Here is a 27,170-nt window from a genome sequence, read left to right as displayed (position 1 = left end):
GTTTATATAGATGTATATATATATATATATATATATATATATATCGGAATGTACATATATTGACGGAGAAATTTGTGTACATTGATATTTTTAACTCAGTCAGTTTTATAATTGTGCATTATCTAGATACATAAATCTACGAACGGCTATGGCTGCTACAAGTTAAGGTCCACTGAAAAAAAAATTATTTTATTCAATTAATTCATAAATTCAAATATTTATTTGAAAAATATTTATTTGGTTCAAATAATTTTTATTTGGATCTAATAAATATTTATTTGCTTCAAATAACTTGAATTATTTTGGAATCACGCATTTATTTGAATCAAATAAATGTTATTAATTAGGTCAATTAAATAATTAATTGACTCTAATAAATGAATTTATTTAATACAAATAATGAGTTATTTGAAACAATTAATTTATTTATTTCACTCAAACAATTGGATACTTTATATAAATAAACATTGTTAGACACAATTAATTTATTTTATCGCCTCAAGTAAACTAAATTATTTAATTCAAATAGTGCATTATTCAATGCAAATATATTATAAATAAATTATTAAATATTATATAATATTATTATTATTAAATTTAATAGAAGCAAATCAATTCAATGCAAATTTATATTATTTAATAGAAGCAAATAAAAAATATTTGAATCAAATAAATCACATATTAAAACGATATCTAATAAATGAGTTATTTGAAACTATTAATTTATTATTATTTCATTCAAATAAATGAATGTCAGATATTTGAATACAAATTATTTGTCTCAATTAATTTGAGGTAATTTTATTTTATCAATATAAAAATCGTTTATATGAATAATAAATATGTCTTAAATATATTAAATATAATAATTTTAGTAAAATTCATATTAATTTAATAAATAATTTTATAAAAATAATAAGAAATCTTGAAAGTGTTACACTGGCAATTTATATAGACATATCAAATATAATTTTCCAAGCTTTCGCGTTGTAGAGAATTAATTTTTTAAGAAAATAAACCATAATTATTAAATTAAAATCGAATCATTTTTTAAAAAAAAATTGTACAGAAGCGATATGACAGTAAATTTTTATCTTCTGTAAATTATTTAAATAAATTTTCTGATTGTCAATATTTTTTCTTGAAAATTGATAATTTGATTTTTATAGAAAATACTATTAATAATAATTTTTTTATTATTTAAATGTTAATTAATTATTTTTCTAGAGGTCTGTTTTTCTTTGGATAAACGTCCTTATCCTTAAAAGTTAAAATAAAATTTTTTTCTTCAGAATGTTGTTTAGCAACATCCCGGTAATAATTCAGATAATTAAAAATTCATAAAAATTACTAGAATTAAAAAAAAACTTGAATTTAAAAGTCTTTCTCTAAAAATTTTGATCTTCTACTTTTTCCTGACTTTTCCCTGATATCAAGACAAAATTTGGACTTTTTCCTTGACCCTAAAGAATATTCTGATTCACTCTAAAAATGATAAATATCATTATTATTTTTCCATAGGAATTAAAATTCATCAAAAGATTCAAATTTTAAACCTTTTTGAAATTCAATAACTGATAAGAATATAATAATAAACGGGCGATAAAATCATTATTTTATATTATAAGAATATTGTTGACTGTAACTTCTTCAAAATTATTTTCACCATTTCAATTCAATTATTATTTTCTACAAATTTTTAACTAAAATTCTCCATTGAATCAATTATTTTCACTATTTGAATTCAATTATTGTTTTCTAGAATTTTTAACTAAAATTCTTCTTTAAATCAATTTTTTTAAATAATTTTTTAAAAAGTCCTTTGAGAATTTTTAAATTTATTTGTTTACAATTCAATTTTATGAAATTTCATCGATTATTCGGAAATTCTTCAATTGTACCTATATTAGAAAATAAAAACTTCAGATAATTTAAAAAAAAATTCATACTATATAATATGCTTTTAGTATTCAATTATTATCCAAAATTTTATCTGAAATTAATTTTTAAATCAATTTTTAGTAAAAAATTCTACGAGAATTAAATTATTTAAATACAAAAATAAATAGTTTCTTAAATAATTGAATGTTTCTCAAAATTAAATTCTCATAAAGAATTTATCAACTAATTTTTAATTAATTGATTTCTTTCGACAATATCAAAATTATTGTATTAAAAATAATTGAAATTCTGATATGAGTTTTATTATTTATGAAAATAATTGAATTTCTAAAAAGAATTTATATTATTTGAACGAAAATAATTGAATCCCTGTAAAAAATGTTATTATTTATGAAAATAATTGAATTATTGCGAAGAAATTTATAAAAAAAAAAATTTGTAAATAATTGAATTCTTTTGAAAAATTTTATTAAATTGGTAAATATTGAGAATCATTAAAAATGAGGAAATTTTTTAAAAATAATTAAAATTCTGAAATTATTTATAAATATAATTGAAACTTTGCTGAGAATTTTATTAAAATTTTTAAAAATAATTTATGTTTGGAGAAGAATTTTATTATTTACAAATATAATTGAAATTTTGACAAGAATTTTATTACTTTTAAAAATATTTGAATTTGTAAAATGAATTTAATTGAAATTCATTAAAATTCATTGAAATGAGGAAATTTTTCGAAAATAATTGAAATTTTGCTGAGAATTTTATTAAAATTTTTTGAAAAGAATTGAAGTTTGGAGAAGAATTTTATTATTTACAAATATAATTTAAATTTTGACAAGAATTTTATTACTTTTAAAAATATTTGAATTTGTAAAAAGAATTTTATTGAAGTTCATTAAAAGTCATTGAAATGAGGAAATTTTTTGAAAATAATTGAAATTTTGCTGAGAATTTTATTAAAATTTTTAAAAATAATTAAAGTTTGGAGAAGAATTTTATTATTTACAAATATAATTTAAATTTTGACAAGAATTTTATTACTTTTAAAAATATTTGAATTTGTAAAAAGAATTTTATTGAAATTAATTGAAAGTCATTGAATTAAGGAAAATTTTTGAAAATAATTGAAATTTTGCCGAGAATTTTATTAAAATTTTTTGAAAATAATTAAATTTTGAAGAAGATTTTTATTATTTATAACCATAATTGAAATTTTGACGAGAATTATTTAAATTTTGAAAATAATTGAATTTCTGCGAAGAATTTTATTTTTTATGAAAAATTGTAAAATCAACTCTTTTAAAATTCAATTAATTTTCAAATATTTAAATGAAATCATTCATTAAATAATATATTAGAAATAATTTTATGATAGTTCTTCAAGAATTAAATTATTTAGAAAGAAATTAATTGTCAGAAAAATAGAAAAAATTAAAGGTTTTATATTACAATTGGTGGTTTATTTCAGTCAATAAAAATTACTGTAGGATTAAAAAAATTTGAATTTCAACGTCTTTTTTCCCAGAATTTGAAATAAAAATGAAGATTTTTCTGTTAAAAATATTTCTTTCGAATATTTAAAATTTATGAAATAAGAAAAAAATTAAAGAAAAAAATGTCTTAGGTATAATTGTTTTTTCGGTACTTGAAAAATTAATTTTGAATTGCTCCGAAATAATTGCATCGAAATATTGAAATATAAATATAAATATAAATATAAATATAAATATAAATATAAATATTTAAATATTTAAATATTAAATTTAACTTTGAATATTTTTTTCTAAAAAAAATTTTAAATTACAAACAGAAACAAATTTTTTTCAAAATACCTACTTTGTCAGAATATTAAAATTAATTTTGATAATTTACATTATTTTTGCTGCTTTAAAATATGTTTGATATATTTAAAAATATTTTTGATATTTTAAACTATTGTTAATTTGATATATTTAAAGTATTCGAAACAATTTATTACAGATCGCGAATTATTTCAAATACTTTAAATTTATCAAAAACAACAGATATATTATTTTTCAAATAGAAACTTTATAAACTTTAAAAATAAAAAACAAGCAAAAAGTGACAAAAAAAAGGAACTGTCATTTTTATAAATGGAAAATATTTTCACAACACAAAAATTGCCAAATTTAAACTGGCATTTTGACAATTTTCAACAATAACTTTCTCGCACACAAAGTTGATATATAATTCTTTTCTGTCAGGGACATTTACTGCTTTTCAGGTGTGCAGTTTTCAAGAAAAATTGAAATGTATATGAATATGCTGGAAATATATATGCATATGAGCTAATATAATAGCACATATATATTTTTTTTTTAATACAGAAGCAAAAGTGGTAAAAATGTGTATATATATAAAAATATATACGTAGCGATATTTCCATGTGTTAAATACGCGAGAATGTTAGTAGTGGTCATTGTGGGGTGTGCGTTGTATAAAAAAAATGGAAAAAAACACGAAAAAAATAGAGGACAATGTGAGGTCAAATGTTGTGGAGGCATAAAAATTTTAGCGCTTTGCCATTGATATTCATTCCCTTCTGCGGAAACGACATTTAGTCTTTTTGCTGGCGAACAAACTGAAATCGCGTCTGCTATCAACCCACGGAAACCCTGCTGAAGCCCACGGAAACAGAGTCTAGGGATTGTTGAATTCAATTCGCTGCGCGCGTGTCGAAATCGCTTGTCACAAAGCTGGCGTGAAAGATAAAGGGAACCGATTCGGAAATGGAACAGTTTTGGGGGAAAGATTTCAGAAGATGGGGTTGGATACTTGAGTTGCTCCATTGTTGTAGTGTTTCGCATTTCTCTCTCACTCTCTCGCTTTGTAATAAAAAAAAAAGACAATTCTTATTACTGTTCAATTAAAGAAATAAAAAAAAAACGGCTAATTTAAATTTCCACTATATTCTCAGGTGCTTTTTTCATTTTATAATGAAATAAATTATAGGAAATCAATTGCAGCCTTGAGAGCAAATTTCCTGTAAAGAATAAATTTCTACGATGGAAAAATTTTTTTTTCTATTCTTCAATTGGTGAAATTAGTCTTGAGAGAATAATAATTCGTAATTTTTAATTTTCATTAATTTTTTAATAATAAAAAATATTACATTTTTGTTAAAATAATTATTAACTTTTATATCTTAAATTTGTTCCTATAGTACAATTGATCAAATGAATCTCTAGACCTGAAACAAAATAATTTTTCTTCTCAATAAATAAATAAATAAACAAGTAAATTGAATAGAAAAACAATTTTACAATTCAAATTTTTTTCCAGCCCCCTTTTTTTTGCAAAATTTATCAATATTTTCATCTTGTGAATTTTTATAAACGTAAATAATATCGATTAAAGGCGATATTTAAAATAATTGAGTTCAGACGCTTATAAATATTTATAAAGTATTTTTCCCATGTATCATTCAAATGAAAATGCAAAAATTTTCTATTCTTAAACGGAAAAAAAAATTTATAGGAAAAATGTCATTTTTCATTAGTTTTGAATCTATTAAAATTAATCAAATTTTCAATATATACGTAGAATAGTAGATATAGCAATCCGTGACATATTTTCCAAGTTTATAGAAATATAAATTGTTTTTAATTACAATAATTTAAAACAGAACAATTGGATATAATGACAATTAATATTATTAGCAACACAATATAATTTGATAAATCTACTATGAACAAATTACTGAAATGAGTTCAATTTAATTTCTTCTTTAGAGATGAATATAAATTTTTTTATATTTCTAAAAATATTTTTGTACTTTTTAATAAGAAAAATTTAATTATTTTTCAATTTAAGCAAATTGTTTTTTTCAATTAAAATCTGAATGATTATTTAAATTAAAAATAAAAACAGTGGAATAAATACCAAAATTTGGAAAAAATAATTAAGATCGATCATAATTATTAATTTTAATATTAATAATACAATTGAAAGTAAAATTATTATTAAGTATTTTTTTAATTTTCCTAAAGTTTTTAATCGTTCAAATGAAAAAAAATTTTTTCTACTTAAATATTTTTAAAAATTACTAATCAAGAAAGAAAAATAATTAAATTAATAATTAACACATATTTACTTAATTAAATACAATTTTTTTAATGGATATTTTTTTTGTAAAAAAATACAAATTAAAAGAAGTAAAAAAAAATCGTCGTTCATTCGAACGTTCGAAACAATGAGAAAATAATTTTTGAATTTAAAAAAAGAGAAACTAAAAAAACTTGAAACGAACTGACTCTTTGTTTTCAATAAAAGAAGAGATAAAAATAAATAAAAATAAATAAATTTGCAAATTTTAGTTCAAAAAAAAAAGAGAAAAGGACAAATTATAAATTCTCCCTTTTTTTAGTCTTAATTTTGTCGATGACTTTTAGACTTATTCCATTCAAATGACTGGAAAATTCTTTAATGTCGTGTGCAAACATTCAACTCGACTTGTCGTTTAATAGTCGATAAATTAGAAAAAGTCCAAGGAAAAATTCAATATCACCTATCAGGAAAAAGAGTAAGAAACGCCTTTTATCCGTCAAGCTTTTGAATAAGCGCTCTGACAACCTTTGTGAAAAGTTCAATCGGTCGTTAAAGTAACCCGCATTGTAGTATTAACTGCTCTCAGTTAAGGCATTAGAGACACACACACAAACTCACATTTATATATTTATTTTATATACACACATAAAAATAAACGTGTGTAAAAATTTTCGCTTCAAAAATTCCAAAAAGAATTGGGAGCACGTTTGTCAATATTACTCAAAATCCATTTTCAAGTTAGTCTAGTGCAAACTTCAAATTAATTTAACATCAGTAAGCAAAATAACTTTATACAAATAATAAAAAAAAAAATAAATAAATACAGCAATCGTAGAAAAAAATCATTTCTTTATTTGCCCTATTTTTCTCACTCGAATGTTTTCAAATTTAATTTATAAATATAATAATATAAATCTTTGACCTAGATATTTTACCCAAACAGTTAAACTAAATTCTTAAAAATTAATTTTTCTTAAACCATTAAACGAATTAAAAGAAATTAAAATTAAATTTAATTTAATTTAATTAAAAGAAAATGTTTTAAGTCAAGAGATAGAAATAACTAAATTTTTAGGTCAAAAACTATTTTTACGTTATGTTTTTATTTAATTCAATTGAATTTAATTTCAGGTCAAAAGAAAAGGTTAAATCAAATTTAGATTGAAACTTAACTTGAATTTAAGGGAAAAATCGAACAAAACCTTGAAATTTTAGATCAAATATGAATCGATAGTTCGGATCGAGAAAATTTTTAATTTTTAGGTCAAATATAAAGCGTACGCTGGAATTCGGGTCGAAAAGTAAACGAAGACTAGAAAAAATCTGTGAAGAAGTAAACAAAATCTAAAAAAATTAGGTCAAAAAATGCAAAATCTCGAAAAATTCAGGTCACAAATAGGACAAAGTCTCAAAATTTTAGGTCAAATAAAAATCGATAATTCATATCAAGCAAAGATTAAAAATTTTAGGTCAAATACAAAATTTAAATTCAAATTTAATTTAGGTCATGAGGCAAACAAAAACTCGATAAAATAGGTGAAGAAGTAAACAAAGACCCAAAAAATTAAGGTCAAGAAACAAGCAAGCAAAATCAGTTTTAGGTCAAATGTAAAGTGTAAGCTCAAAAGTTAGCTTATTTAGGTTTGAAAAACAAGGAAAAATAGACGAGAAATTAATAAAAGTCTCGAAAAATGAGGTCAAAAAAAGCAGTCTTAAAGAATTTTCAGGTCAGAAGTAAGACAAAGCCTCAAAATTTTAGGTCAAATATAAATCGTCAGTTTATGACTAGCAAAGTCTTAAAATTTTAGACCAAAATTTAAATTCAAATTTAGGTCAAGAAACAAATAAGTACTCGATAAAATAGTTAAAAACGAGAACAAAGTTTAAAAAAAATTAGGTCAAGAAATAAACAAACAAAATAAGTTTTAGATCAAATATCACTGACAGTTAATTTTAAGCAAATTCTTAAAATCTTAGGTCAAATATAAAACTTAAATTTAAATTTAGGTCAAGAATGAAACAAAAACTTTTTTATGTAAAAATTTTTTAGGTAAAAAATCAAAGTCTCAGAAAATTAGGTCAAGAATAAAGCAAGGTCTTAAAATTTTAGGTCAAATATAAAAAATAAGCTCCAATTTAGTCAGTTTGTTTAGGTCAAAAAACAACGACTCGAAAAAATAGGTAAATAATTCAGAAAAGTTTCAATAAATAGGTCTAAAAACAATTTATTAAAAAAAATTAGATCAAAATTACCAAACTCTGAAAGTTTAAGCCAAGAAACAAACAAATTAGTTTAAGAAATTGAAATATTAACTATTTTTGAAAATATTTTATTATTTTAAATTATATTTCTATTGATTTAATTTAAATTAATATTTTACTAAATTTAATAAAGATTTTATTAACTCCAACTAAAATTGAAATAATTTTGGATAATATTTTATTAATTAAAATTAATATTCCATAAAGTAATTAATAGAAATTATCGACTTATTAATATTCTATTAATTTAAATTTATATTTCATTAAGCAATGAATAGAAATTGTCGACTTATTAATATTCTATTAATTTAAATTACTTACGTAATGAATTTGAATTAATTGCCTAATAAATTAAAATTAACTACTTAATTAATTAAAACTTGTTTAATTCAATTAATTATAAAGATTAAGAATTTTTAAAAGTTAATTAACGTTATAATAAAAACTAGAAATCTGTCCAAAGTTGCTAATTTTGAAATTGAAAATAAAGAAAATTTTTCTAATACATTTAGAGAAAAGAAAATGAGAAATTTAATATTTTAAAGCATTGTTCATAAAATATATGAAGAAAAGAGAAAATAGATTTAAACTTTAAAAATTTATTTTTAAATATTATTAAATGATATGAAAAAATAAAATATATGATAAAAATACATTCATTCGTATAAATATACAAAGAGAATTATTTTTACATCAAAAGTTAATAAAACTTTGTAATACACATAAAAGTTGAATTTTCTTTAGTAATGATATTATATTCACGTAAGAAGATTTTTTTTTTGTTTAATTATATTTTTATCTACATGAGAAGTAGACACATGGAAAATTTATTACCTCTCATATTTTTTGAAATCTGTTGAAAAATATTGCGAGTATTTCGAAATTTGAAATTTTTACAATTTTTTGTTTTGTTTTCATCACTGCGAAAATTGTTTAATAAATCCTCGAGTGTGATAAAATAAAACTAGTCAATTAGTGGGTTTTTTATTAATTGACAATTTTTTGTTTATATTTATATTTACTCGAAAGAAAGAAATACGAATAATGGAAAAAATCTATATTTGATGTATTTTTTCCTCACTTTTTTTTTAAAGTGATTATCTCCTCTTTATTTTCTTATTTATTCAAACATTATTATAATATATTTACAAAAAGAAAAAGGAGTAACAAAAAACTATTATTTTCTCTATTTTTCAGTGGGGAAAAAAAATTTTTTTATTCATAAATTTTTCTTTCTCATAGAGGATTTTTCTTTATTTTCATTGTTCCTTTATTATTCGTATTTTTCTATTTTTTGTATTTTTTGTATTTTTCGTATTTTTCGATTTTTTTCTACTTTTCGTATTTTTCGTATGTTTAGGGGAGAGTAGTCAAGGTTGGATCAGGTTCTGACTGTTTTCTATAACTTCTCCTGTCTACCGAATTTGACGATTTCCTCTTATATTATTGGAAAGTTCTACTAAAATGAAATGTTTTTGCTAAACATTGTAAAAAAGTTGGTGTCGCTATGTGATAAAACGAAATAAGCGCCATTATCCAACCTTGACCACTCTCCCCTATATTTTTCATATTTCTATATTTTTTAAATTTTTCTGTATTTTTCATTATTTTCTTATTTTTACCTATACTTTTATATTATTTGTATTTTCCATTAAATTATCATTATTTTCCATTAAAATGAAATTGTTTATCGAAATTATTTAAATAAAATTAATGAAGCATGTGTATAGAATTAATAATATTTAGTGGAAATATAATTTTAATAATAATAATAATAATAATAATAATAATAATAATAATAATAATAAATACTTGAAAAATAAAATTGCAAACGAATTGGTATTTATGATTATAATAATTTACTAATTGAGAGGAGTGTAATTAATAATTGTTTTAATATTAAAAATTTTCTGTTTCAGGAAAATGTGAATTTCCACAGGGTTGGCGAGGGAAATGGTTTTTAAATGCTCGTGAAGCACCAGTCATTGTGAATGCAACAACTTTCGATAACAAAACTTGTATCGAGAGTAACCAGAATGATGTATTCATAGTTTACGATAAGTGAGTAAATTTTTATCTCTCTCCTTTATATGTATATATGTACATTATACGCTTTAAGCCTTAATTATTATTCTCTTTGCTTCTTCAAATAGCAAAATTAATGCCTTAATCCGATTGCGAAACGAGATGCTTCCAACGCAAAATTATTGATCCATTATTGAATCCAGTAGAAAGCACTATGTATAATCTCTTTCCTATTGAATAATCATTTTCATATATATTTATTTAACTAATTTCAATATCCATTTAGTGTAGAATTTTATCAATAAATAAATTACATACATGTTGTAATTACCTTTATTAGATTATATTTGAAATATCTCTAAATTTTAATTTGTTATAAAATGTTTATTAATTTTCATTAGTGACTGACTTGTAGCAAATTTTACTAATAAATAGTAATTTCTAATAATTTATTAGTAAAATTTACTAATTTACTATCAAAAAGTCAGTCACTAATTCAAATTAGTAAATATTTTAAGATTTTATTTTTAACTAATTCAAAAGAGAGTAAATAATTTAATTAGACAATTTTGACTATTTTAACAGTTATTTTAATAATTAATTATTTTTTACTATTAGCTGAAGTAAAATATCAGCCAAAATTTTACTATTTATTAATTATTTTTATTTTTATTTTTATTTTTATTTATAATGGTAATTTTTTGTTCTTTGGTTGCTATTCATTATTTTGCTTATTTTCGACTAATTTATATTTTAGAGAGTACAATATAATTATATTCAAAGAACATAATTATAATTGCTTTTACTAATTAGCCAAAAATTAAATATTCTAATTAGAGTAAAGAAAATCAATATATTTAATATTAATAGTATAGGTACGCTTAATTAAATTTATTTATAACAAGAGGAAAAATAAATTTAACAAAATTTAACTCTCACTGAACAACTAATTTAATTTATGAAAATGAAATAAAGGTGAATTGAAATTTTACTTTTTAATTATGGATTTACATTAAAATAAGAAGATAAATTTATTATTTTATAAAAATATCATTCTTTATTTTAATTGTTGAATTAAATGTAATATTGGCTAATGTAAAAAAAAAATTGTGCCCGAAACAAATTCAAAGCCAACGGAATGTTTAATAATATAGAAATATTAAATATAATATTAATATAATTTCAGTTCTCGAATAATAAATGAGAAATTTAAATAAATACTAGTAATAGACGATAATAGTAATAATTAATAATTGCAAAATAAATAAAAATGATAATTATAATAATTATAGTAATTATATAATTATTAATTATTAATAGTAATATTTATTTATTTAGGTATTATATATAAGATAATATAAAAAATAATATAACTATTAAAGATAATTTTTATTATAATAACAATAATATTCATAAAATAAGAATAATAAAATAATAATAATAAATAAATAAATAAATAAATAATAGTACCTAATAAATAAGTAAATAATTACAAAAAGTACTTAATTATTGCAATATTATTTAAAAGAATTGGAAAATTTCTGTGGAAAATTTACGCTTAAATTTTATAATTGGAAATAATTAGGAAACGATGTTTAATTAATAATAGTTTGTTTTATTTGACTAATTATTATTTTTCACAGTACGGAGAGCTGTTATCGATGCATGATCATTAATACCCGTCACGAGAGCGTCATTCAATATCGAGAAAGTGAGTAACATTTATTATCATCTTTTTTTGGAAATTTCAATTATATTAATTATAGTAATAACAATAATGAAAATAATAGTAGTAATAATAATAAAAAAAAAAAAATAATAAAAATAATTTATTTATTTAAGCACAAACGGGTTTCAAATAATTGTCGTACAAAAATGCTTAAGAATAATAAAAATATAAATAACAATAAAAATAATAGAAACTTTTTCATTGTTTTAATTAATTTTCCAATATTAATAATAATAATAATAACAATAATAATAATAAAAATAAAAATCCCCCTCGATTCAAAACACATAAAATTTAAAAATAATAACTTTTCATTCTATAAATTCAAATCATATTTACGCAATCATAAAATAATATTATTAATAACTATTTATTTTGTATAAAAAATAATAAAATAAAAGCAGTTGTAACAATAAGCAATTATTTATAACTATACCATTTCTCTGTAATAAAAATCTAATGTTTTTTTTACATATATACGAAAAAATTGTTATTTATATTTCAGTAACTAAAAAAAAAGAAGAAAAAAATAGTAAAATTGAAAAAACTATAAAAGAGAAATTTGCTTATTTATTCAGTTTTTTTCTTCATAAAAGTCCACTTGTAAATATAAAATTTGTAAAATTTTAAAATTAATAAAAAAAATTTTTTTTTTTAATACAAAGTATTAATCTTTGACATTGCAGAAATATTGATTTATCACGGAAATAAAATAAATATTTATATTTAGAAGATTTTATCTCACGCACAAATAAATTAGGGGTCAATTTTGAAACCGAGTTAATCTGGGGTTGAAAAGGGAAAAACCCCCTATTACACTAATGGTCCTTAAAATTTCTCCACTTTATAAACGCGCACACGTAACATCTACATTTAAATAATATTTTCCGTATTTTATATCCGACAAAGCGGAATTTATATATTTATTTGTATCTCAGTCGAAATGGAAAAAAAACTAAATTCAAACAAAATTTTTATTCACAAAGATTGCTAATAATAATAATAATAATTATTATTATTATTATTATTATTATTATTATTATTATTATTATTATTATTATTATTATTATTATTATTATTATTATTATTATTAACTTTTGGCTTTTGAATTACTCAATTTTACATACTAATAAATAAATATAGTAATTTCTACTAATTTATTAGTAAAATTTACTATTTCAAAACCAAAAAGTCAGTCACTAATTCAAATTAGTAAATATTTTTACTAATTCAAATTTAGAGAGTGAATTAAAACTTTTGTTAATTCAGAGAAACTTATCGCTGTTCCAGGTTAAACCGTTTTTCCGTGCAAATAATAAAAATATTAAAAATAATAAAAATAATAAAAATAATAATAATAGTAATAATATTCAATAATATCACACTGAAAAAAATTTATTCGATTTCAATAACCGATTACTTGTCTATTATCAAATAAATATTTACTTAAGACAAATAATTTTTCTTGAAATCAATTAAATAGTGTTTATTTCTTCAAATACTGAAATTAATAAATTATTGACTAAATTGAAATTGAATTTTAATTTAAATTAAATTTAATTAAATAAAAATTATTTGATTCAAGTAAATATTTATTTTTGATAATAAACATTTTGAAAATAATTTACCACAATTTTGTTTAAAAAAAAAAAAAAAAAATTCGTCCCTACCCTAATGGAAGAAAAGTGAAGATTAGAAAAATGGTACAATGCACCTTTTGTTCTTTTTTTCATTAAATTTCAAAAAAAAATAAAAAATAAATTTATTGGAAAACCATTATAAGATTATATGGATATATAATATGAAAAAGTAAGTTGCCTATTAAAGTGTTGTTAAATGGAGCATATAGGCTCCCTATCATCGCACAGGAAGAAGGAAGTTGTAACTTTTTAAATTACATTTTTTTCACCCTTCTTCTTTTATTTTTTAATGCAATAGATGATGACGCCTGACCATATGTCGCCACAAGAAAATAAAATAAAAAGAAGAAAAAGAAAGAAAGAAAAAAAAAACCTATCGTTATAATGGCCTGTGTTGAGACACGGATGTATTTGTATTGTGTGTGTATGTGTATATATGTGCTTCTCGCTAAAATGTTCATGAGTACATTGTCTCTGTCGCCTCGGACAGGTGCTCTAATGGATTATCAATAGAGGCGCGCCTTCGCGCATAGACATGACCGCTTTTCGAGTATTATATAATATATATATATATATATATATATATATATATATATATATATATATATATATATATTGAGCTATATATATATATATATATATATATATATATTTACTCGCCTCAACGACATTACCAAAATCCACCAAGTATATACACATGGCGACGACTGTTTCCCCTAATTCTAATTGAGTGAAATTATGGACTTTGGGGCGTTGAATGCTTTTGGGGAGATATCCTGTCAAATAACAGAACACTGCACTGCAAGTGTCATTTTTAAGGACGTATTACTCGTACAGTCAGTGACAAAATTATTGTCCCCCATCTGCGGTTATATTATGTACGAATCATTTCATTCCATTTTAATCAAAGTGGGACATATTTTTCTCAAATTATTCTTACAAAGCGAAAATTATTTTTCATCATTTATTTAATCATTCAAATTCTTCTATTTGCTAATTAATAATATTAAATAATATTTATTTAATAATAATAAATAATAATAATAATAATAATAATAATAATAATAATAATAATAATAATATTAATATTAATCTCCGTATTCTTTCATTCAATTGTTAATCTTTAAAAAATTTTGATTAAGAAGTAGGAAATATACCCACTTTATGCATAATTTTTATTTCTCAATAACAATATTGTTTACAAACTCATTTTTTTTTCTTTTGGAAAGAAAAACATTATAGATATTCCCGTTTCTTAATATTTTTGTAGAAAATTCTTAATTTTCATAAGGAAATAATTTGCAACAACTCTATTTCTTAATTTGGAAATAATTTGCAACAATTCTATTTCTTAATTTCAATTGTTTTAAAAAAATTCAAAGTTTTTTAAAAAATAAAGGAAAAAAATGTTTATAAATTATATTTGTCAATTAGAAAATTTAATTGAAAATGAAACTGAAAATTTTTAAATTTTTAGAAAATAAGAGAAAAAATTTTATTGAAAATAATGTTTTGGTTACAATTTATTTACGAATATCTTTAATATTTTAAAATTTTTCGAAAACAATAATTTCTTTTTAAATATTTAAAATATTTAATTATTATTATCATTTTTCCACAAGAATTAAGATTTTCAAAAATTTTAAATTCAAACCTTTTTGAAATTAATCAACCTTAAAAATATTATTATAAAACTTAAAGAAGATATCGAATGTTAAAATCACTATTTTATGATATAAGAATATTGTTACTGTAACTTCTCAAAAATTATTTTCATATTCTATTATTATCTAAAATTTAAACTAAAATTCATTTTCAAATCAATTTTTATTAGAAAATTCTACGAGAATTCAATTATTTAAATACAAAAGTAAATTATATAATTGAATGTTTCTTAAAATTTAATTCTTATAAAGAATTTTATTAACAAATTTTTAAATAATTGAATTGTTTTGACAAATTTTTATAAAATTGTTAAGAAGAATTCCATTTTTCGAGGAATTCGATTAAAATTGTATTAAAAATAATTTAAATTCTACGATGAGTTTTATTTATGAAAATAATTGAATTCCTACAAAGAATTTTATTATTTATGAAAATAATTCAATCCCTGTAAAAATTTTTATTATTCATTGAAAATAATTAAATTATTGCGAAGAAATTTGTAAATAATAGAATTCATATGAAATTGAGGGAAATTTTTGAAAATAATTGAAATTTTGACAAAAACTTTATTAAAAATTGTTGAAAAATTGAATTTTGTCAAAAATTTTATTAAAAACTTTTAAAATAATTGAATTTTTGAAAAGAATTTTATTACTTTTGAAAATAATTGAATTTCTGCAATAATTTGTAACTTCTTCAAAATTCAATTATTTTGTGTTTTTAACTAAAATTCTTCTGTAAATCCATTATTTTTAATAATTAATTAAATATATTTTGACGAATTTAACTAATTTTAGAAGATTTTAAAGTATTAAAATTTTTCAAAAATTTAAGTTCATTAAATTTTCTAATTAAATTCATTCAAAATTGAAATTTTATAAAATTTCAAATTGAAACCGTTTGAAGTTTATTTATTTATGAAAATTGTAAACGCCTATCTTTTTATAAGTTGCAATTGTTAGTAAAAATTATGATTAATTTATTTATTTACTATCTTCACTGTAAAAAAATCATAAATTAACAATTGTTAATTAAAATTATTTTGATTAAATTATTAATTTATTATCTTTCACAGTAAAAAACAAAGTTTCATTTTAAAACCGATTTTAGATTTGAAATCGACATTTGCTTACATTTTAATATATAAATTAAGAATTGGTAATTAATTCATAATTTTTATTACAGTAAAGATAGTAAATTAATTAATTAAGTTAATTAATAATTGTTATTTTTTTCCAATGGATGTAAGTAAATAATTAATTATCGTAACTTTAATTATTAGCAATTATTCATTGTAAAAAGAATTTAAAAATTTTAATTTTATATTTTTTTTAAGTATTTAATTTTATTTAATTAAAAATTTTTTAAGTATTAAAAACTAAAAAATTTTAATCTTAACTGATTTGAAATGTAATTAATGATAATAATTTAAATTTAATTATTATGTTCAATTAATTAATTTGATTATTATTATTTTTTAATTTATACGTTTGTTATTAATGTAATTATTATAATTATTAATAATTATAATTAATTATTAATTGAAAGATGTCCTCTCCATACATGTCAATTTGTGATAGTCAATTAATTTAAACAATATTTTCGAAAACGTGTCACAAAATTAATTTTATTAGTTAATACAAAATTTATAGAACATTAATAGAAAATAATTTTTGAATCATTTGTTAATAACTTTGTTAGTTTATTTATTAATAAATTAATAAATATAATTGAAATAAAATTTAATTTTTATAGATATAAATATTATTTGAATATTTTTTAAAATTTAAATATTATTTGTATTTTAAACATAATCTATCGATTTATTTTTAATTTATTAATTTAAAAATTATTTTTGATTTTTCATTCACTGATAAATTTTTGCACCTAATTAAAATAATTTTCTTTTTTGAAAAAATGTGAATTTTAAATATACAAAAAAGCGAGTGTTAGAATTCTTTTCTTTTTTTTTTCTTTTGGTGCATGGTTTACATTATTTATCAAAAATTGTCACAAAAATATGAAAAAACAATTTTTTTTGTAACTTTCTTTTTTTAAAACAAAGCTTGAATTTTTGAGAGAGTAAAAGACAATGTCCTTTGGTGCTCTCCTGAGATGAGTAAAATTGTAATAGGATTATAAAAATTTTATGACTGAATTTTTTTGTCGCATAAATTCCACAGGAAAAAAAAACCTAATGATTTATGAATAAATTGTGCAACCTGCTTTGGCTTTTGGAAAACTTTTTCTACCATAAAAGAACAAAACTATGAAAAAAAGAACTTCTCTCTCTCTCTCTCTCTCTCTCTTGTTTTGACCTAAAATCTATTTATGACACAAAAATTGAAAAAACTGTTTTAAAAATAATTTTTTAAAAATTAAACAAGGAGATTTATGCTAATTTGAAACAAAGTAAAAAAGAATAAACAAAAATATTTTCACATTTTAACCCTTTACGCAATTTAATTATATTCTGAATTATCTCTAATATTGACAAGTAATTAGTTATTTGAATCAAATAAATTTTTTTTCAGTGTATATTATAAATAAAGTCGAAACAATTTTAAGTTTATAAAATTCATATTATACGCTTCCATAATTATGTAATGAAAATTCGAAAATAAAACATTGTTGATTCTTTCTCTATACATAATGTATTTTGCCCGGAGCAAAAAAATCCACATACGTAGTTAAAATATTGCATCGAGAAAAAATGAAAAATTAAAAAAAAAAAGTAAGCGGAAAAATTAAACATATCTGCAGTGAAATTATGAAAGTTGGTTGAAATTTATCATTTATGAGTCGGACGTTGAAAAAAAATGCAATTACCTTCATATATTGGATAGCGATAAAGACGAAATAATTTATACTTAGGATATTAAATCTCCACGTAATATTTTGAGATTAATTGTTAATTAATTAGTTTGAAAAATTTACTATTTAAATAATTAATTTTCAAATTTTGTTATTTAAATAATTAGTAGCAAAATTTATTATTTAAATAACTATTTGCAAAATTTTCTATTTAAGTAATAATTAGTTGCAAAATTTCCTATTTAAATAACTAGTTGCAAAATATATTATTTAATTAATTAACCAATCAGTTAATTAAAGTATTAAAATTATTATCACGCATATTTTTCAATTAATTAAAAAATTTATCTGCAGTATCTTTAAAAAACTATTTTTAATGCCTTTAATATTATTGCTTTCACTTTTAACAATAATATTTTTGATATTTTTAATATTATTTTTAAAATCTTGAATATTATGTTTACTATCTTCAACATTATTTTTACTATCTTCAATATTACAGTATCAAAAATTTTAATAAAATTCTTGGCAATATAATTCAATTATTTTTCTAAATAATAAAACTTTTACAGGAATTCAATTATTTTTCTAAATAATAAAATTCTTTTTAGAAATTTAATTATTTTCATAAATAGTAAAACTCATCTTAGAATTTCAATTACTTTTAAATTTTAATAAAATTTTAATTTAATTCCTCGATAAATGTAATTATTATTTCAAAGTTTATTAAAATTCTTTATTATAAATCATGAAAAAATACCTTTTTCTATCTGTCAAATAATATTTTTTAAAGAAAAAAAAACAAAAAAACAAAAGCATACACAAAAATTTACTTTAAAGTGTGGACAGACAGAATGAAAGAATAAAATACAAAGATTATTATAGTTAATTTAAATGATATAAACAATGTTTGTCTAAAATTTGTCACAGAAATAAAATGTAAAATTCAATAACAAAATAATATAAAGTTGAAAAATATTATTTCACGAATTTAAATTCTTTATAATTAAAAATCACTGAAATTTAGTAGAATTCATGTAGAAATTCTATAGAAGCATTCTAGTGAAATTCTGTAGAATATTCACCAGAATTCATATAGAATGATTCTAGTGAAATTCTATAGAACTTTTTCAGCTGGGTAGTAAAAATAATATTTAAAATATGAATCATAATAAATTACAGATATTAACGAAATATTGAAGGTACATAGTAATGATAACATAAGGTGGTAAAAATAATATTTAAGATATTAATGATGATAAATTACAGATATTAACGAAATAGTGAAGGCAGTAAAGATAATATTGAAGATATTGAAGATAATATAAATGAAAAATAATAAAAAAATAATAAAAATAAAATAAATAATAAAAATACTTTTGCAGATATTAAAGATAGTAAATTTAAGATATTAACGAAGTATTGAAAATATTAAAGATATTGTTACTGATAGTACAATAATATTGAAGATGTCAAAGATAATATTGTTGAAGAAGCTAAAATTAATATTACAATATTAAAGATAATTAATTATTATTTCTAATATTTTCGGTATTATTTTTAATATTCACTATATACCATTTAATATCATTTAATATCTTTAGTATTTTTTAATATCTTTAGTATCTTTTAATATCTTTTAATATCTTTAGTTTCTTTTAATATCTTTAGTATCTTTTAATATCTTTAGTATTTTTAATATCTTTTAATATCTTTAGTATCTTTTAATATCTTTAGTATTTTTTAATATCTTATAATATCTTTAGTATCTTTTAATATCTTTTAATATCTTTAGTATTTTTAATATCTTTTAATATCTTTAGTATCTTAATATCTTTAGTATTTTTTAATATCTTTAGTATCTTTTAATATCTTTAGTATCTTTTAATATCTTTAGTATCTTTTAATATCTTTAGTATTTTTTAATATCTTATAATATCTTTAGTATCTTTTAATATCTTTTAATATCTTTAGTATCTTTTAATATCTTTTAATATCTTTAGTATCTTAATATCTTTAGTATTTTTTAATATCTTTAGTATCTTTTAATATCTTTAGTATCTTTTAATATCTTTAGTATTTTTTAATATCTTATAATATCTTTAGTATCTTTTAATATCTTTAGTATATTTTAATATCTTTAGTATTTTTTAATATTTTTTAATATCTTTAATATCTTTTAATATCTTTAGTATCTTAATATCTTCTATTTTTTGCCTTAAATAAAAAAAAACGTTTAAAAACATTTTTCCTCCATTTTTCCAGCAACGAACAAAAATCAAAAAACTATTCCCTTATTTTTCATTTCTTTTCATTTTATTATTATTTTTCCCCTTTTTTTATTATTGAGAATTTTTGGTATTTTTATCACACCAAATAATTTGTATATCCTTTAAAATCGCAGTGTTCTTCTCCTCCTTTCTCTCTCTCTCTCTCTCTCTCTCTAGGTGTAATCGCGGTGCGATTTTACGGGTATCTATCACGAATTCCTGGCTTTTCCAAATAGCCCTTAACTATGACAATGGCTATTGTTAGGCACACCATCGGAGCAATAGCGAATTGCGGCTCTCTCTATATATGTATATATGTGTCCACCTTTCTCTCTCTCTCTCTCTCTCACTCACTCTCTTTCTCTCTCGTATGTGTATATGCTCGTTGATTTCAAAGCTGACGGGCATGACGTAACTAAAACTGACATCAATTGTATTGGACCACATCCTGTATATATAGGGCTTTCGGTGGTGGGCAAAAGGGTGGAGGAGGGGGGGGGGAAACACAAACTACCCTACCATATGGCAGTTCGCGAATACAACGTTTTAGTGGATTATTGAAAAAGAAAATAGGGAATTTTTTTTTCCCCTTTTCTCCCACCCCTCATTCACTTCTTTTCTCTCTTCTCTCATCTCTTATATATTAGTTGTACTATATATATATATAATATAGAAAAAAAAAGTACTTACAGTTGCGATGGATTTAGGTCGCGTTGTTATCCTCAAGTCGTGACCTTGTTTGCGGATCAAGTTCTTTGGTCCTGCATAATGCTCCACTTTGTAGTTATAGGCTCCGAGCTTAGTGAGACGATGAGATAGAGAGAATGAGAGGGGGTCATAGGCGAGGAAAAAGGGGAAAGGAGGGGGGGGGGGTAAATCCGCAAAAAAATTGCTATAACGAGCTTTTTAATAAATCGTGCCGACCGTATAATATCCAATCTCGCGGAAAAGTATTCTTCGATAAACTGATTCGACGCTTCCTTTTTCGTCTCTCTCTCTCTAGTCTCTCTCTCTCTCTCTTCTCTCTCTTTTCTCTCTACCCTTTCTCTCTCACTCTCTCTCCTTTCTCTCTACTTTTTCTCTCTCTATTTTTTCTCTCTATATTTCTCTCTCTTTTTCTCTCTCTTTCTCTCTTCTCTCTCATCGTGTTTTATAAACCCAAGCTTGAAGGAATTTTCATTTTATTGGGAAAATTTCAACAAAATACAAAAGTCTCTAAAAGGAAACTAATTATAACATTATATTCTCCTCTTGTTAGGGAATTTCAACTATCTATTAAATTGCATACCATCGTAAATAAATTATTTATTGGTTCTTCTTGGGTATATAAATATTTTTGCATTGACAGAATTCTTTTTCACTTTAGAGAAACAAATTTTCCTGTTCTCTTCTTTTTTTTCTTCTTCGGAAGGTGAATTTTATTTTTTTTTTTTTATTGAAATTGTAAATTGTAAAGAAAAAAACAAAATTATTTTCTTTATTTGTTATGTAAAAAAAATATATGCGCGAGATGGAAAAATACCAGTGGGAAATATTTTTTAAATTATTAATATTTGAAATATTTTTATAAAAAGAATATTTTTATAATTCGAAAATTTTATTTTAGAAATATTATAGAAGTGATGCAAAATAATAAGGAATAAAGTAAATAAGAAAATAGGTGTGAAAGATAATAAATTAATACTTTACACTGGAAAAAAAAAATTTATTTGATTCAAATAACCGATTAATTGACTATTATCAATTAAATATTTAAGTGAATCAAATAATATTTATTGGAGTCAATTAAATGGTTCATAATTCATATTTGCTTCAAATACTGAAATTATTGGTTCTAATAGTTGACTCCAATAAATATTATTTATTTCAAGTAAATATTTAATTTATAATAGTCAATTAATCGGTTATTTGAGTCAAATAATTTTTTTTAGTGTAATACTTTAATGAAATATTTTAAAAAATATTTCAATCGGAAATTGGCGAAATAATTTTATGTAATTTAAGAAAATAAATATCTATCGAATATAAAATATTTTTACTTATTATTTATTCTTATTATTATTATTGTCATTATTTATTTTATTTGAAATTACAAAGCCGAAGAGCATAAATGAGTAAAAATATTTACTTTATATTAAAATATTATTATTAATGTATTTTTTACAATTGTTTTTAAATTCTAAACTTATTAATGAATAGATTAAAATTAAAATAAATTAAATTTCTAGCTCGAATTATTGAAATGAAATTAGAATGAAAATTAATAAATTAAATTGATTAGTTAATAATAAAGAATAAATCTCAATAATTGGGAGAAAATTAGGTCAAAAGCTCTGAGGAACAAAAAAATTCAAGTTATTTTTAAACCCTCGTAAGATTTTTAAAAGCTCTTAAAAGCTCATTTTATTTTCATAATGCAATTGGCCAATGAATAAGAAGAAAATTTTCTTTTACCTACTAATTTATTTCAATAAAATTTAACCGCATCAGAAAAAAATTATTCACTCGTCGAAAAATTCGTTATTAAATTCTATAATGATATAAAATTTTTAATTTTAAATCTTAAAATTTCTAATTTAAATTTAAGTTCAGATTTCTAATTTGAAAATTGTTAATTCAAATTTGAATTTTAGTTTTAATTTCTAATTTAAAAAGTTATAATTTCGAATTTAAATTTAAGTTTCAATTTCTAATTTAAAGTCAAAATGATAAATTAATTTTCTATACTTCTAATACCAATAATAATGACTATATTTATTACTATAATGACTATTTCAAACCAATTATTAATTTTTGCAATCAATTAAAAAATTCACACCAAATAAGTGTACGCATATAAAAATATTCGATATTCAATTTAAGTTTAGTAGAATTGTTGGAAACAATTTTTGCAGAAATAAAACGAATTTTCAGTTTAAAAATAAAAGTAGAAAAAAAAACGGAGAAGAATTAGTTTCGTTATAAAGCTGTTGAGAGGCGAATTTAAAAAAATATTTTAACAATTAAGGTAAAACGGTTCTAACTTTTAGTTGAAAAAGTTTCGACTATATATATGTATATACAGAACGGAAAATTCTCTTTTGCACCGTGAAAAATTTTAGATTAACAATACATGCGAGATAAAAAAAAAAAAGAAAAAATGAAAAATAAAAAGAAAAAAACTGAAACAAAGTACACTATTTGTGTAAATTTTGTAACTTGCTTTTATCTAGATATATATATATAGGAAAAATAGGAAGTCGAGTATAGTTATTTATAAGCACGAATTCGACACTAGCGTTATTTATTCTTGGCAGCCGGGCGTTTACGTTCATGGGAAACATGGCATATATCATTTTCAGAAAATCGATACAAAAAATTAATTCGATTTTATTATTTTTGCTACAAAAACCCAGAAATTTTAATCTAAAAATTTTTTTTTTTTTGAAGACTATAATATAAGACATTTATTGTAAATTATAAAAAATGTACAATTTTTTACCCTCCCCCCCTCTCTCTCTCTCTCTCTCTCTCTTTTATCTCGTTCTCATTTAACTTCTTCTTCCTCTTCTTCATTCATTTTTTTTTCCTTCGAAATTTAAAGAATTCAAAACTGAATTAATTTAAGACTGTGAAGAAGAGCAGATTTCAAAAGTGAAGAAGTTTGAGAGTATCATACAAGTACTTTTAACTTAAAAGTTGCTTCTCGTACCTCCCAGTCATGAATAACTGCACTCAGGCAACGGCCACCGTACCTTGAACAAAGCCTCCGCAAGAGTGCTTTTTAAAAATAATCTCAAAGCGAAAAGTTCTTGATTTCTCTCATCATAAAGAGATCATTTTAAAAACCCTTTGGAAAATAAAGCAGGAAGAAAAAAAGTAGCAACTTTTTATAACTGCGAATGTTTAACTGACTTTTTTTTTCCCTCGTTTTAACGTGTATTAACAGTGACATGAGAGCGTCAAGTTCACTTTTTTTAAAATCAAAATTCAGATAGTGTTACAACACAAAGGAATTGAAAAAAATTTTTTTTGTTTTCAAAAACAATAAATAAACTCAGTCTTATTGTGATCATTATATTTACTTTATATTTTATATTAACTATCTAATTGAAAAATATTCCAGAAATATTTATAACAAATTTGTGTTTTTAGTTCATTTTGAAAATAAATATATTATTAAAATAAACTAAGAATACTTTTATGGAATTTTTTTTTTTGCAGAATATTATAAATATTATCAGAAATATTCCTATTAAATATCTTTGAGAAACATTTAATTTTACAGAGAATATTTTGAATTATTTCAAAGATTTGAAAAATCATTTTTATTAGTAGGAAAATATTTTCAAATAAAAATAGTCAATTTTTTTTTTTTTAGTAGAAAAAAGACTTTTAAGTCAGATAATTGCAAATTTCAAATAGAAAAATTTCACAGACAGACGAAGTTAATTTGCAATTGGAAAAAAAATTTTCGTCAAGGAAAAAAATTTCGTCGACAAAATAGTAAATTTTAAGTAGAAAAGTCTTTTTAGGTCAGACAAATACAAATATTCATTGAATAAAAGCTTCTAAGTTCTGAGACAGGAAAATCTAATTTTTAATTTGAAAAATATTTTCCAACAACAGACGAACATTTTCAAGTGGAAAAATCAAAGTTTGAGTAAAAAAGAAATTTTATTGGCAGACAAATGCAAATTTTAATTTAATAAATATTTCTTAGTTAATTTTTTTAATTTTTTAATTTTTTTTTAAACAAAATAATCTTGATAAAAAAAACAATTTTCGGTAAAAACATTATATTTTAAGTAGAAAAAAGCTTTTAAGCCAGACCAATGTAAATATTAAGTAGAACATTATTTTCCAGGTAGACAAAATTAAATTTTATGTTGAAGGAAAATCCCAATTTTAAATAAAATATTTGCTAGTAGAAACAGTGAATTTTAAGTAGAAAAATGCTTTTAGGTCAGACAATTATGTAAATTTTAATTCAATAAAAACTTCTCAGTCAGAAAATGTTAATTTTTCATTCGCAAAATATTTTCCAACAACACATGAACATTTTTAAGAAAGAAAATTTAATGTTAAGTAGAAAAAGCTCTTAAGTCAGTCAAACGTTAATTTTCTTTTGATAAATATTTCTTAGTAAACAAAGATAAGTTTTAATTTTTAAAACATACTTTTGATTATTAAAGAACCCTTTCCCGTAAAATTATTACATTTTAAGTAGAAAAAAGCTTTCTACACAGACAAATACAAATTTTCTGTTAAAAAACATTTAGTAACCAGAGGAAGTTAATTTTTTTAATTTGAAAAATATTTTGTATCACTAATAATTCATTTTTAGTTGCAAAGAGTAAATTTTAAGTAGAATAAAAGCTTTTAAGTCAGACAAACGTAAAATTCAATTTTATAAAGTTTTCTTAACTATTGAAGATAAATTTTTACATTTAAAGATAATTCGCATTAATAAAGAACCCTTTTGAGAAAAGACATTACATTTTCTATACACTTAAAATACAATTATTTTAAGTATAAAAAAGCTTTTAGGTCAGACAAATGTAAATTTTAAATCGAAAAGAATTTTATAGCCAGATAAAAATAATTTGAAGAATAATTTCTATATTTTTGGAAAGAAACAAATTAATCTTAAGTAGAAAAATTGCTTTTAGGTTAAATGAAGTTAATTTTTCATTAAAATTTTTTTTTAAGCTCAGATAAATGAAAATTTGAAGTTAAAAAAATATTTTACAATCAGACTATGTTGATTTTTAATTTAAAAGTTAGCAAAACTAACTTCTTACTACCTTTTTTAAATAAAATTAGCAATTTTAAAAATAATAGAATTTAAAAATTTTCTAATTTAAATTTTTCTTGAAAATCACTTAAAAAAATTCAATTTTGGAGAAATTACAAATAATTGCAGAAATTCAATCATTATTTTTATAAATAATAAATTTTTTTTAAGGAATTCAATTATTTTCACAAAAAAAATTTAAAATTCTAGAAAAAAATAATTGAATTAAAATGATGAAAGTAATTTTGAATAAGTAACAGTAACAATATTCTTATAATATAAAATAATGATTTTATCTCTCGGTCATCTTTAATTATTAGAAAACATGAAGATATCGATCACTCCGAGTCTTCGACTCGGAGCCATCGATATCTTCATATTTTATAACAATACTTTTATAAGTTGTTTAATTTAAAAAAGGTTTGAATTTGAAATTTTTGAATGTCTTAATTCCTCTGAAAAATCCTGTTTCAAAAATAAGATTAAAAAAAAAATAGGAATTTTGCAAATATTTTTTTTTCTTTTTCTAATACAAAATAATAATTTTGTTAAAAAAATTGTGATTCATAAACAAAAATAATGCAAAATAAATTGCATTATTATTAACTTTTTTTATAATTTTTCTTTTCAAATATTTTCAATTTTAAAATTAATATATTGAAAATCATCGAATTGTTGCAAAGAATTTTATCAAAAAATTTGATGATAATAGAATTCCTTCAAAGAATTTTATTATTTAGGAAAATAACTGAATTCTCACAAAGAATTTTATTAAAATTTTTTAAAATCCTAATTAAATTCTTTTGAAGAATTTCTTTGAACTTTTTTTTTAAACTAATGGAGTTTCTTTAATAATTTTAATTGAAAATTTTGAAAGCATTTAAATTTAATGAAGAAGAATTTTATTAAAAGTGAATTGAAAATAATTGAATTCTTGCGGAGAATTTTACTATTTATAAAAATTGTTTCGAAGAATTTATAAAAATTTTTGGTCATAATTGAAATTTATGGAAATA

General features: G+C 20.7%; 1 protein-coding gene across 3 annotated transcripts in view; it reads left to right on the top strand.

Annotated features, from left to right (window-relative positions):
- The window catches only part of LOC122508535, an 843,732-nt gene that overhangs the window by 762,548 nt on the left and 54,014 nt on the right, over positions 1-27,170 (top strand). For all 3 annotated transcript variants that reach the window (XM_043621950.1, XM_043621952.1, XM_043621951.1), the window contains 2 exons: positions 10,155-10,296; positions 11,904-11,971. In XM_043621950.1, coding sequence (XP_043477885.1) covers positions 10,155-10,296; positions 11,904-11,971 — 210 coding nt within the window. The remainder of the gene's footprint in view (positions 1-10,154; positions 10,297-11,903; positions 11,972-27,170) is intronic.

The sequence above is a fragment of the Leptopilina heterotoma genome, unplaced genomic scaffold (assembly GCF_015476425.1).
Source record: "Leptopilina heterotoma isolate Lh14 unplaced genomic scaffold, ASM1547642v1 Lhet_54, whole genome shotgun sequence".
Lineage (NCBI taxonomy): Eukaryota > Metazoa > Arthropoda > Insecta > Hymenoptera > Figitidae > Leptopilina > Leptopilina heterotoma.
Note: the sequence above shows the minus strand (reverse complement) of the source record. Positions and strands in the feature narration are given on the sequence as shown.